Source organism: Carex rostrata, chromosome 12, assembly GCF_964058835.1.
Source record: "Carex rostrata chromosome 12, lpCarRost1.2, whole genome shotgun sequence".
In the NCBI taxonomy this organism is placed as follows: Eukaryota; Viridiplantae; Streptophyta; class Magnoliopsida; order Poales; family Cyperaceae; genus Carex; species Carex rostrata.
This window is the reverse complement of record NC_135929.1, coordinates 9,306,023-9,320,903: the sequence shown is the minus strand read 5'-3', so window position 1 is coordinate 9,320,903 and position 14,881 is coordinate 9,306,023. Positions and strand designations below refer to the sequence as shown.

The 14,881-nt window shown below is 33.4% G+C and overlaps 1 protein-coding gene and 2 long non-coding RNA genes across 3 annotated transcripts; 1 reads left to right on the top strand and 2 right to left on the bottom strand.

Annotated features, from left to right (window-relative positions):
• Positions 1–1,804: 1,804 nt before the first annotated feature.
• LOC144563666 (putative disease resistance protein RGA3) lies at positions 1,805–8,224 on the bottom strand. Its single transcript, XM_078313141.1, has 4 exons — positions 8,111–8,224; positions 3,076–6,043; positions 2,597–2,666; positions 1,805–2,224 (listed from the first exon to the last, which is right to left on the bottom strand). The coding sequence occupies exons 1-3, from the start codon at positions 8,150–8,152 to the stop codon at positions 2,614–2,616; spliced, it is 3,063 nt and encodes a 1,020-aa protein (XP_078169267.1). The 5' UTR covers positions 8,153–8,224; the 3' UTR covers positions 1,805–2,224; positions 2,597–2,613.
• A 1,803-nt stretch (positions 8,225–10,027) lies between these two features.
• LOC144562575 (uncharacterized) lies at positions 10,028–11,405 on the top strand. The gene is made up of 2 exons (XR_013514155.1): positions 10,028–10,339; positions 11,147–11,405. It is a non-coding gene; the product is annotated as an uncharacterized LOC144562575 (long non-coding RNA).
• A 95-nt stretch (positions 11,406–11,500) lies between these two features.
• Positions 11,501–12,139, bottom strand: LOC144562671 (uncharacterized). Its single transcript, XR_013514180.1, has 2 exons — positions 11,893–12,139; positions 11,501–11,813 (listed from the first exon to the last, which is right to left on the bottom strand). It is a non-coding gene; the product is annotated as an uncharacterized LOC144562671 (long non-coding RNA).
• Between the last annotated feature and the right edge of the window lie 2,742 nt (positions 12,140–14,881).

Sequence of the window (14,881 nt, the reverse complement as noted above, 5' to 3'; positions counted from 1 at the left end):
TAAATCAATTAAAAAAATAAACAAAGTTATAGGTAAAGGTAAATGTAATAATATAAGGGTCTTTCTTTTTTCAGCCAAACGGGTTAAGTGAATTGCCAGTAAAATCTGACCTGACCCGGTGATGACCCGAATCAACCTACAACTGGCTAGCAGCTGAGCCCAGCACGACCAAAAACCTGATTAAATTACCATTCAAAGTTCATTTACATTACCAGTAAAATATACAGTTTATGAAATGGTTGTACCGATCAGATTTATGAAATGGTTGTACCGACCAGACTGGAATCGGATTGTACCGATCAGATTTCAGGCCGAATTACACAGTTTATGAATTTTTCATCCAATATCGGCCGAAATGGTCTGATTCCAGCCAAATCTCAGACGAAATGGTCCTATTCTAGTTAAATTTCGGCCAAAACAGTTTGATTCTAGTCATACCATCAGCTGAAACGCACAAATACCAATCTCCAAAAAATTTCCCCTCAAGCGTGACTCAAACAAGAACCTCTTGGATATCAAGCAAGCCAACTACCACCACACTATGCTATCTTTTGTTGCTAAAATACATTACTACACGTAAATATAAGGGTTGAAATGCTTGTATTATATTGTATTAGTGGATTATTTGTAATCATTTGTTTAAGTATAAATTGTCGACAAATTAATTATTTTTTTATCATTCTTTTTTCTATTTTCTAGTATAAAACAAGTTTCTAGCAAAAGAAGTTGGAGGTTCCGATCCAATTAGACCGATTCTGATCGATTCACCCTATTCCAATTCCACGGTAAAAAAAATGATCCCGATTCTTCCTTCTATGCTATTTACCAGTTAGTTAGTTTCTAAGTAGCTGATAGCAAAATTTACGTGGGATGTCTGGAAAATTTCATTATCGGGTCTGAACTCTGAACCCGATCCAAATATTTTGCATTATTCATTATCAGATAACGGGAGTAACAATTAATGAATAATCACCTGTTATCCGGTTACATCTTGAGTGCTGATAGTTTATAAGATAAATAAATCAATTGTACTCCTTCACACGTTTTCAATTAGATTGAATTGAGTATAAATTAAACATGTTAAGATAAAAATGGCCAGTACAAGAAGTTTATTGGATCGATTTTAGAGATGAATCTAAACTTTTAAAACCGATTTAATGATATATATATATATATTAATTTATACCAACAGTCATTATCTTTTTCAAGAGAAATGATAAAATTTTATTTGGGCTCACATCAAATCCACATTCAGTCTTTGAAATAGGCCCTTCCGATTATTGGGCCGATGATGGGCCTTTTAGCACATGACTTATCAGTTTCTAACGGAATTTGTTTCTTCCAGTTTATAAAATATTATATTACCGTTCTACCCTTATTTTTCACAATTCTATGAAAAGCAACAGCTTTGGTTGATAACTTCTTTAGCAAATTGAATAGAGCCATTGATTTGCTTCGTGTACCCAAGATAGCATCTCCAATTATTATGTTTGTAATGTATGCACCAAAAAGGATATTGATAGGAGTAATTAATTTTAGTTTCATGTGATGATGATATAAAATTGATGTCATGGGGAATTTTTTTTTTTTTTGGGTGGGTGGGCGGTGGGGTGTGTGTGTGTGTGTGTGGGGGGGGTGGGGGGGGGCGGGGGGGCGGGGGGGCGGGGGGGTGGGGGGTGGATTTCATTTCAATTGAAAATTTGCCAGCAGCCCAATATCAAAAAAAAAAAAAAAAAATTTGCCAGCAGCCGTCTCAATTGTTGGATATAGGAAAAGAAGGGATGGAAAAAGCAGAGTACTTAAATATGGATACAATTTTATTAAAAAAAAAACTTCAGAAATACAAAGTGATGATTAATAGATTAAAGTTGAAGCCCTTCAATCCAAGCAATCATTTCTTGTTACAATCATCCCAAGTGGTTTTTTTATTAATACAAACCTTCAAAAAAAAAAAACACCATCCCAAGTGGTTTTACTAAGAATATGGAATTTGTCCAAGAGCACATTATCAGAAATAGTAATTTAGCATAAGTGTGATAATGCGAATTGACGTGGTGGGGCGTAGCGCACACAGAAACACACAAAGGAGCATTAATTGTTACACAAATTACCAGAATAAACTAAGCAAATAATCTTATAATGTTTTAACCAACTTATTTTGGTGAACCAAGAGTCCATAAATCTGCAGAGCACAGCAACCATGCAAGAGGGAAAGACATCAAGTCTGAAATGAATAAAAGGAGGTTGAATTATTAGCATCATGTATTTCAAATAAATTCTGGTATAGCATTGCACATCATATCCTGTAACTTTCTGGAGGATGTGTTCTTCCTAATTACTATATTAAGGCCTGAGTTGCACAAATTACAAGATATCTATCATGCTGTAAATTCTAGTACTTTCTGTTGGTGTAATTGTGTATGATACAAATGTAGTTTTCATTAGAATTTATTTTTCTCAATTATTAAGGTGTTATGTGCAATCTCCACATTCTTATCATTAGAGAATTAAATTCAAATATACTTCAGAGATCATAATGTCTCAAACATTTTGAATCAGATGGATATATCACTGAATACGTATTAAATTAACATACGATGGAGCTAAAGTCTTTTAGTGGCTGATTTTCTTGCTTCTTGTCCTTCTTTTCCTATCTTCAAGCAGTGCTGCAATATTAAGAAATGTTTGAAAAGAAACACATTATAATGAAGTTAGAAGTTGGATTTGTACCTTAGAGCTAGCAATAAATCTTAAGGTGGTTATACAATTAATTCATTCTTGCGTGAAAATTTTATTATTTCCCATAATATTCTATTGGAACAAAAAGTTATTGAAAATCTTAAGAAGATCAGAAAGTACTGTCATTTGAAGTTGAGAGAAATTAGTACACACGAAAAAAGAAAATAAAATGATCAATAGACTGTTCGATAAATATTAAGTTCACAACTTCACATGAGCACAAGGCGCCTCTGCTTTTGAAATTTGTCAAAGTAAATAAAATAACTTAAAAAATAACAATATTTCGACCAATGAAAAGATTTGTTTAAGAAACACCGAATGGCGGTTGTGAATTACCTGATGGCAGTTTTCCATTTATATCTTGACCTCTAGTCACATCAAGCTTAGGACATTCCAAAATACGGACTTCCTGTAGACATTCAAGAAACTGGTGCCCCCCTAGGGACTGTAACTTTGTACAGTGCATCAATTGTAGCTTTGATAGAGATTTAAGATTGCTTGTGACCTCAGCTGGAATAGATTCGAAACGGTAGCAAGAACATATATTCAAAGTTTCAAGGGATGTGAGGTTTTGCAAGCAACTGGGAATTGACTTTTCAAGGTCACCACAATAACCCAATTCGAGGTACTTGACAGAGGGTGGTAAGACCATAGCATTTGGGCTTCTAAGCTTTGGGCACTCGGCAATTATCAGCTTCTCAAGTGATGCAAATCCTCCAAATAATTCTACTGATAGTAATTCCTGATTAACGCAACCTTTTAACTCAATATGATTTAGTGCTGGCAGGTGGTTTGGTTCCAACAAATTCTGAAGATTTTCAAGTTGGGATAGCCAGTGAATGACTAATTTGGTGATGAAACGAGGGAGGTGAGAGATAGTTGAGACATTCATACAATACTGAAACTCAACTTCTGTTAAATTTGGCAAAAACTCTTCCTTCAACCAACTTGGTGATAAATTTCTACCTCTATAACAGGACATTTTCAACTCTTTGAGTTTATGGTTGGGACATAAACCATCAAGTACCTCATTATAGTCTTCTCCTTCATTACCGATGTCACAATTCATTGACCATTCCAATACCAACCTGTTAATGAGTGTTTTATTGCTCAGTTGTGCTTTTTGAGCAGCTTCTTTGCTGTGAACATATTGAAGATTTGTTATACAAAGAGATCCACTGAGTTGGACAAGGTCCTTTAAAATCTCAATTTTCATAATATTACTCAAGGAAAGCTTCAGGTTGTAAAGCTGGATTGCTTTGACAATATTTCCAAAACGTTCTACCAAGGAGACCATTTCAAAAGGCAAATAGAAAAAATGTAAATTAACCAATTTGTAAAATCCTTCGGGAAAGCACTCAATCTTTGAGCAATCCATCATGTTTAGATACTGGAGGCTGTAAAGGTTACAAAAAGACTTCGGCAATGTTTTAAAAGATGTGCCAGAAATATCCAGAAACAGAAGATGCTTGAGGTTTCCAATGTTTTCGGGTAGCTTCTTAATTTTGCATCTCGCAAGAGATAATGATCGAATATGTTTAAAAGCATTGCACCAGGTTTCTATTCCAGTAGTGCAACAACTGTTAGGACGTACCTTTAGAGAAAGCAATTTCTGATATTTGCACAACTCCATTTGCTCCTTCAGGGATACTTTTTCAAATACTGATGCATGCCGTATATCAAGGGAGACTTTCTGTTCAGAATACCCATTTTCAAAGCAAAAGCACTCATCTTTTGTTATAGATAGGCACACATCATGCATCAGATCATGAATCACATATGTTTCACGTGCAAGTGCTTGGAAAAATCCTCGCCTTAGAAGTTCAACAAAGTAAGTGTTCGCCAGAGTTAACGCTTCTTTGTCGTTATTTGGAGTGATAAAACCTTGCATCATCCAAAACTTTGTTAACTCAGATTGTGTGAATCTAAAATCCTTGGGATAGAGTGAGCAAAAGGAGAAACATTTTTTCAGATCACTAGGTAAATATTGATAGCTCAATTGAAGTACGGGAAGTATATCATGTTCCTCCTTCTGTAATTCCCACATTTTACTGTCTTTGATATTGGTCCAGTGTTCAACACCCGAGTTGTTTTTCAAAGTACCTCCAATTGTTATGGCAGCAAGTGGAGATCCTTTTAGCTTTTTACAAATTTCCTTACCAATAGCCTTCAGATCTGGATTAATGTTGTTTGATTCGGCAACCGAATCAAATGCACAGCTCTTAAAGAACTCCCAGTACATATGCTCTTCTATACCCTCCAAATTTATAACACCTTTGGAGCCTATACTCATGCCTAAAATTTTCACACATTTTGGAGACCTAGTTGTCACCAGCACTACACTTCCCTCAGATGCTCCTTCCATTGGTGCCAATAAATCTTGCCAGTCCTTGCTCCAAACATCATCAAGAACTAGCAAAAATTTCTTGGAATTTAATGCCTCTTGTAAAGCCTCTTGCAGGGTATCTAAATTATTAACATTGCACTCTTTTTTAGTGGCGCTCTCAATCATTTCTTTAGTTAACTCTTCCTTATTAAAATTATCAGAGACGCAAACCCACATAATTAGATTGAAGAACGACTTTACAGTTTTATTATTGCAAACCATTTGCGCAAGGGTGGTTTTCCCGATGCCTCCCATGCCTACAATAGATAAAACAGATACATTTTGTTTCTTATCCATTCTACTGCTACTCTCTCCAATTTCTGAATAAGACACACTTGCTTTTTTCGCTCTCTTCCTTTTACGAGATTTAGAACTGGGAATTCCCATTAGATGGATCACTTCATTCAACACTGTATCTCGACCATACACTTTAGATGCAAGAAATTTGCTTGTATTTGGTCTAGCATTTTGGCTAAATTGGTTGGGATTTTCTGGTATACCACGACTGTCACAGATTTCTTTCATTTCATTATAGACAATATTAAGCCTCTCAATAACCCTTTTTACTGTTGTTGGGAAATCACTCATCCAGTTCTCTATCCATTTCTGAAAACTTCTAGTACCTGCAAAGTTCTCTTCAACTTTTTTCTTCAAACTTTGGTACTTAAATTCATCAAATATACTTTTGGCTTCATAGACGGAATCTTTTAGCAGGCAAAGATGCTTGTCTATTGGGTTGTATTTAGGTAGTCGCCAGCATTCGGCTCTCTCAATTAGGAGCTCTGCCTTAGGCAGTGCAGCACGAAGTTCGAAGAGGTAATTATCGACATTGTTCCTATTACGCCATGAATCAAAAGTAGATTGACCAATGGTTGACACCAAAAAGTCGAGTGCTTTATCCCACAAGCTCATTCTCCCCTGTTACAGTTATCAACCAAAACGGAAGGATTAGAATAGTAACGAAATAAGAAGCAATTTTTTTTTTCCTTTGTTAACGTCACCTTCTTTTCAATGCATTGAAGCAAAAAAAGTTGCTTTTCTAACAAGAGGAGGAATAAAATGGGATTTTCCCTGTCAAACCAAGAGGAAAAACAGAGGTGTGCAAGTTTTTGCCCTTTATTTCTTTATGCTGAAAGGAAGAAAACAATAGAATGAAGGTTAGGAACATCGTTCTGAAAATCAGAATAGAAATCAAAATTGAAATCGTTAAGTTGATCATGGAATCAGAATCTGGAGGATATGTGGGAATCGGCCAAATCAGATAGAAAACTCGGATATTTTTTAAAAAGAAAAATTGTTTGTACTAAAATAATAGAAAAAAAAATTGTAAAAATTAATTTCCTGAAAATTTATGTTAGCTCAAAAAATTATACTCAAATAATTCGTTAATATAATAAATTGAAACATTTAAAACTAAACAGTTAGCCTATAATGAATTTCACATTGAGTAAATAAAGCAAATAAAATAAAATATTACATATTCGATAAAAGATAAATTTAAAATGCATATAAATATTTTTTTGGAAACTAGATTATATAGAATTACAACTTGATCACACTTGTATATTCTCTTAATTTTTACATACGAAATACAAATGTTACATACATACAAAATTAATTACGTTTTAGAATACAAGTAATACAAAAAATTGCAACAAAATAGAACTTCTACTTTATAAATGAAAGAACTAATCTTTTTTCAATATATAAGAAACTAACCATTTGCTCATAAATTTATTTATTACATTAGCACAATCCATCATGTATTCGCTAATGTTAATTTAATTAGCAAGTTTTCAAGTTCACATTAAAAGGTAAAATAACGTTAGGTTTAAATTGATAGGTCCCATTGTCAGAAGTTCCTACTTATTCTCTTTCGTATTTCTAATCTGTGCTTCCTTTGATATCTTGACTAAAATTGAGATTGCTCTAACCATAATATCGCCAAAATAGGTCAAATATGAGAATCCGTCAAAACCAGTTAAAAAGTTCGGCCAATTGTTTTGTTTTATCTGATGGTTTGCCAACTATTAGGGAGTTGCAGCCCTCAACATTTTGCTAATTCTAAGCTCGGGTCAGGATACGTTGATATGGAAATGGGACCGTCAGGTTCCTACACGACCAAACTCGCATATGATGTGCTATTAACGGGTGGTAAGGTAAAATGGGGATTTCTAATCTTTGGGAAACTTTGTGCCAGAGAACAACGTTTTTTTTTTGCATATTTGATGTTAAGGGGAAGAACACTGATGCAAGATATCTTGAGAAAAATGAAAATTCAGTGTCAACTTAGTACCTGCCTGATTAAGTCAGCTTTACATTTACTTTTTTCTCCGTCCATACGAGGTTTATGTATGGTGGTTGGTCTCCTCTAAGCTGGGTTATCTGATTTTTAAACCTGCTGGTAGTGTGGAGTAGGTCTGGTATGACTCTCTTGCTGCTTATAAAGCTTGCTGCAGGGGAAAGGATACAACATGGATCAGATGGTACGTATGTGTAAGCTGGTTCATTTGGAAGGAAAGGAAGAATGGGTTTCTAGAGGGGGAATGCGATAGCCACATATCCTAACTATAGCTGAGAAGATACTATTGGAGGGGTATCTATGGGCAGTCTACTGTTAAAAATGGAGGATCGTAATTGTACAAGTAGCTGTTGTTTTTCGTTTTGCATCATGCTTTTAGTTACTGTAAGGTGTACTTACTGCTTGGCTGAAGTTTTGTATTTTTTGGTTGTTGGAGGAAGCAAGTCTATGTAATGCATCTACTACGATTTCTAAAAAACAAAGACAATTAAAAAATAGATCGGAGCCCCAAAACGGATCCAACTACTTCTATCTCAATCAGGAAGCATGCATGATATTTATGGAAACGAATTTAGCAAAATCAGCACTATAAAAAGATATAATTCAATTGTTCACTATAAAAAAAACCTATATATATAATTGTTACCAAGTAACTTAATTAGGAAAACAAGAGAAACACATACAATTACAGGAGGCGAGACCAAACCAACCAAGCTGCTTCGCATAGATTCTTCATTTTCGAGGGGATAATTGGTTTTTGAATTTGGGATTTTAATTAAGACTATGGTGATCTAATTTTTGAGAGGATAGAGACGTATGGTTGAGACTCCAGTCAATGGAAACGTATCTGAAGTACTGTAAAAGATTCTCCTAACTTTACGGTTTGAGATTAATTTTCAGCCACTTTGAGATTCGGGTTAGTAAGTATTATTGGACTTTGAGATTCGTGCCAAGTTAAATAGACGGTCCAGATCTACTAATTGTAAAAGATTCCCTGTTACAGTACCGGAGAGGATGTTAATTCCCAGTCAATGACTAACAAAAAAAAATGAAGAAATGAATAGTGGAATCTTTGCCGAAGAAAAATTAATAATTGATCAGTCTTACTGAAAAGTAAAAAAAAAAAGGTGCGGACTTTAAGAGCATCTTCAGTCAGTGTGTCCTGCAATTTCTCTTATTTATTTACTAAGAAAAATTTCTAGTATATCCATTAAAATATTTAAAATAGTCAATTTTTTCATGAAAACATCTTAATATCCAATATTCTCATAAAAATATAATACTCTTTCTTTTATCCCCATTTGCTCATTCAATTTATTATTTAGACAAATATGCCCTCCCTCTGGAATAGACATATCCCTTTAAATTAGCAACACAATGTAATTGAATAAGAAAAAAATAGAAAAAAGACTCCATCTTCTTCATCTTGGCATCTAAATTTTTTCTCCATAGAAATTAAAGTTCTCAACCATTAAGTTAGCTTCTCTTCAAAGCTTCTCTATTAAGAAAATTGAAACGGAAGAATAAAACTGTCTAATCCACCCAACGACGAGAACCATTTTCACTGCCAGAATGACGAAGGAATTGAGATTTGGAAGATGTATTTATTGGAGTTGAGGTTCTACCTTAATTTGCGTGGGACCTCTTTATACATATATAATTATAGAGGAGGGTTCCAATATCAAAATTTTCATTAATAGAAAATTAATTAAATAAATATCAATAATGGAGAACGAAATTGAGTTTTTTCGAGATATAGAAAAAACGTGATAGTTTATAATGTTCTCTGGACGTTATAGAATATCACGACTATATTAGCCACAAATTAATTACCCTCCCTTCTAACTAAACCATGCACACAAGAAAAAAAAACCAGGTCATGATACTCTATCACGGTTAGATGTGCGTGCAAAAAAAAAAAAAAAAAAAAAAAAAAAGAATATATATATATATATATATATATATATAGAGTACGGCTAACGCGCTTCCTCTAGCATATGGGCCGAAATGCTTCCGGTGGAAATTTGAAATTTCAAAATCCAAAAAGTCGATCTGAACCGTTCATCTTCTTCTCCATATTAATATCTGCTTGGAGACCAAATTTTACATTTTTCTGAATTTTTTTACTATTTATTAAGCCATTTTGAAAATCGCTGATCCAACGGTAGCTTCTGATTTTTACTGTTTGGTAAGCCACCGTTGGATCAGCAATTTTCAAAGTGGCTTAATAAATAGTAAAAATTTCAGAAAAATGTAAAATTTGGTCTCCAAGCAGATATTAATATGGAGAAGAAGATGAACGGTTCAGATCGACTTTTTGGATTTTGAAATTTCAACTTTCCACCGGAAGCATTTCGGCCCATATGCTAGAGGAAGCGCGTTAGCCGTACTCATATATATATATATATATATATATATATATATATATATATATATATATATATAGATAGGCTACGCTGAGTTGTAAAGCAAGGGGTCATTTTTGCTTTACATTTTGGTACGTTGGATTCACTTCAAATTGCGTGCGGATCCCATCGCTGATCAAAGTTTTGAAACCTTTTTTTTCGCTGAAATTGAACTCCAGTTACTGGAGAGTTCCATTTCTCTTCCCAGCGTCTCCTGGTCCCATCCCCTTTTGCAAAACAGAAAATCAAAAAAAGAAAAAAACCTAGCCTCCGTATCTCCCCGCCAATTCAAATGCCCTAAGCTCGCGCTCCCCGTCATCTCCTCCGACCTCTCCACCAGCCATCTCCTCCGCCATCTTGTATTCTCCTCTGACGCTTTCACCCTCTCTGTCCCTCTCGCACACAAAACCTGCTCACCCTCGCCGAGCGATACAGGAGAAGCCGCTCACCTTTCTAGTCGATCTGCTCCCTCTCCACTCGCTCTTTTGTCATTTCCTTCCGATTCAGGTGAGGTTCACCTATAGTCTGTACCAATACTGGTACCGGTATTGGTACCTGTGTTTCTTTTCTCTTCTTCATTAATTTTTTGTATTGCAATCAAAATTAATACAAATCAAAGCTTGTCCCTGGTCCTGTCCCTTTATGAGAATTATGCATTAAAATTGTCTGTTTCTTACTATCAATTTTACTTTCATTATTAAGCCACGTACACTGTTGTTTGATGGTTGGTTTGTAGGTGCGTAAAACAAAAATTTGATACTTTAGTAGTTTAGTCGCTCAATTAAATTTAGAATGCACATTCATGGGTTGTTTTACTGATATCCAGTGCAAATATATTGTTCTAGAAGACATATATATATCCAAGTGCCAGGCTTTGTAGAAGAATAAAAAACAAAGGAGATGAGTGGCACATCATGTTGTAGTGTGCCATGAGGTTTTCTAAAAAGCATATTTGATCTCTTTTAAGCAATATGCAAATTTTAGTATCACTAATTGATTATTATGCATGCAGGTCCTTGCAATTTTTTTTTCAGATTTAGATGAATGATGTAATGGAATTGGGTGTAAAAGAAAACTTGTGATGCTCAATCTTGTTCTAATTTTTAAAATTTTACATTTATTGTTACTGTCCTATGATCTTGACTTGTACATTTGATTTATTAACCAAAATTCCTCCTGCGATGGATTTTGGGAAATAAAAAGAGTACTGGTATACTCTTTTAAAATTGACATAAATTTCAGCAATTGTTATATGAAAACTACGTACTTGAATTTTAGCAATCATTTAATTAAGTTTTGCAAATTTTTGTGTAGGTAACATGAGCATCTTCATTAGCTGTTTTCATAATTGGAATGCAGAAATATGGACTCCTCTTTCCAAGATATGTCAAAGCAAATAGCATTGTGCCATAATTTTATATCAATCCAAAAGGAAGTTGTAGTGTATTTTATAGTTGTAGTTTGTTTTTTTAATTTTGTTTAAATGACATGTGATGTAATGATATTTTGTATGTTAGCTTTAAAGAACATGTGATGTACTGGTTTTATATTGTTCAAGTAATTATTTTGCATATTGAAATTAGTTTTGGACGTGTGTTTGTGCTTGACATGTGATGCATGGTTGTAATTTGGTTGGAAACTGGTACAAATAAAGTTGAAAAGAAGGTATCAACAAGAGTAAACACAACCATTTAAACCAACATAGTGTGTTTCTGTTTTACAAAAAATAACCCTCTTGCTTACAACATACCACTTCTGCTAACAAAAGAAATACAACAGCACCATAGTAAAGAAATAAATTATATGTTTAGTAAAGATCTATTACAAAAAGTAAGCATTTTGTTTACTGATACCACTTTTGACAACAAAAGAAATGCATTACTGATAACAAAAGAAGCGCATTACTCTAACAACACTACTCTGATTCTTCATCATCATCTTCATTTTCAACTTCATTGTCATTCTCACTATCGTTTGCCTTCTGCAAATAATAAATTTAAATTCCTGATGTAAAGCATAAACTCACAAAAACTTCAATTTTGAGAGAGAGAGAGAAATACTTGGTTTCTCCAGAAAAGATTCGCACATGAGAGATAGGTCAGCGGTGAAAAAGAGTAAGCATCAGTCCTCAGCGAGAGAAAAGAGAGGGTCAGCGAAGAGAGAAGAGCGCGGTGTAGTTTTTTTTTGTTTCGCACAGGGTATGGTGGAGAGGTCGGAGGAGATGGCGGGGAGCGCGAGCTTAGGGCATTTGAATTGGCGGGGAGATACGGAGGCTAGGTTTTTTTTTTTTTTTGATTTTCTGTTTTGCAAAAGGGGATGGGACCAGGAGACGCTGGGAAGAGAAATGGAACTCTCCAGTAACTGGAGTTCAATTTCAGCGAAAAAAAAGGTTTCAAAACTTTGATCAGCGATGGGATCCGCACGCAATTTGAAGTGAATCCAACGTACCAAAATGTAAAGCAAAAATGACCCCTTGCTTTACAACTCAGCGTAGCCTATCTCTATATATATATATATATATATATATTTGCATTAATGCATTTCTATGTTCCCACTGTTCTTGCCAGCTCAGCGCGCAATATCAAACAAGAAAAGTGGGACCCACCCATCATATCTTGTCTCCTTCAAAATCTTTACTCTGGTAATTACACGTTTACATTTATGTACTTCTAGAGTATCACGGCTAGGGTTGGCAACGAGCTGTTAAAGAGCGGGCTAAGTCACACTCGTACTCGGCTTGTTAATGTATCAAGCTGAGCGAGCGAGTTTAGATTTTAGGTTCCGAGCTAAAACTATTGCTCAAGACCGACTCGTGGCTTGTCCGAGCGAGCAGAACTAGCTCGTTATTAGCTTGACAGATTTATAAATTTTTATATTTTCTTTGCTACTATATCTTAAATTTTCATAATACATCTTATCAATTATGACTAAAACAAAATAATATTTATATGACTAATTACTGAGGAATGTTCTTAATTCAATTGTAATTAAGAAAATCAACTACTATAAATTAAGTTTACAGCTAAATTCATACATACAAATATATCAAAATTCTAAATTCATACAAATATATTCACAGAATAAATTCATGCATACCAAATCAAACAAATTCATACAAATTAACTTAATTGCTTATAATTAATTTACACATATTCCATATAAAATTATCAATCAACTTAAACACAGTCCAAAGTGCAATTGTCACAACACTGGCTATAACATCCATAGACCATAATATCCCCAATCTGAAGTGAACAGATCCGATTAAACTATTAAACTATGTATATTAATAGCACGTTAACGACCGAGCTAGCTCGTGCCGAACCAAACCAAACTCAAACTCATTAATTTTGGCATGAGTATGTATTGTCTATCAAAGTATGTATTGTTTGTTCCATGAAGCTTTGTTTTTTCTTTAGTTATGTTCTTATTGTTGTGGCATAAAGATAAAGGCCATTTATGCTATGTACTTGAATGGTTGGACTTTCTCCTAATTTAAGCTTTATTTCTTTGTGATTTTTTTTTCAGAACGGGCAGAGGTTTTTGTTGATTTACATTATCAATTTTTTTTTAAGTAAGACATTGCAAAATTTAAATTGTCTGGTTATCAATTTTTGAGTAAAGTTGAAGGTCAATCAACTAACTATTTAATACCATTGTTATTACAACAAATGATTTTCTTCATTTGAATTTCGTACTAATAACCTCCCACATAGAGATTATATGTCTTTACCACTAAATAGAAATGTTAATAGTTTATGAAAATGGATATATAAAAACATATATGTTATGAAAATGGATATGTTAATAGGTTATGAAAATGGATATATAAAAACATATATGTTATGAAAATGGATATGTTAATAGGTTACAAGAACCAATCAAGCGTCATTGGCTTTGCAATGTCATATTCAATTAGAACATAATAGTACTGGTCTTTTATATATTTAATTAAGATTTAATTATTTTTAATTAGTGGCTTTAAATGTCTACTAACAATTTTCAAATTGAAATTTAAAAGAGCAAAAACCCATATGCCTCATGTCTTTCATACCTCATCGATCATACCTCATATTTTATATCTTCATCTTCAAAGTCCAAATTATCGATCCGAATCGTTCAACATGATATATATACTAAAATATAGTTATGGATGAAATTTTATAATTTTTGAAATTTTTTTACTATATTTTAAGATGGATAGAAAATCACTGTTTTTCTAACAGTTCAAAAACAGTGACTTTGTACCTAACTTAAAAAATAGTAAAAATATTTCAAAAAATATAAAATTTCATCTCCATACATATTTTAGTATAAATATTATGTTAAACAGTTCGAATCGACAATCTGGACTTTGAAAACGAAAATATAAAATTTAAGATATGATGAGATATAAAAAAGATAAAGCATTGGAACCCTCCTCAATGAACTTAATGTAGCAAGTTTTGATGGAATGCCACTATTTCTCGTGAATAGCATATTGATTCATTGATGTACTCTTCCGTACAAATTGTTTCATTGTCTGACACTGGCTCGACTTATCTTATAGTTTTTGATTTAATTATTTCTTAATTATTGTGTTTTTTTTTTTTGGCGGAATGCAATCTCATCTGTTATTGAACATAATGATGACATTTTTTTTTCAGATTTGGCAACGCAATAATTAAATTATAATTAACAAAATGATAGCCATTTTTCGACTACGATTTCTTATCGTAGTATTACTAATGATAGTCTCTGTTGGGGTTTAAAAAAAATGATATCTTTGAATGAGTAAGACACCGACATTTTTATTTATATCCATTATTTAATATATTTTACCACAAAAAAATTCAAAACCTTAGTTATTTTTAAATATAACAGAGTAAGACTTATTAGGTGCTATGAATAGCATAAGATTTTCCGTGCTACGGTCTCAAAAACCTATCGGATAAATTTCAAACTTCGATCTAAGTAATTTAATAAATTAATTATATAATGAACTTGTATAATACTAATTTTTATTATTCTTGAATTTTTTTATTATTTTTTCAAAAATTATGAAAGATT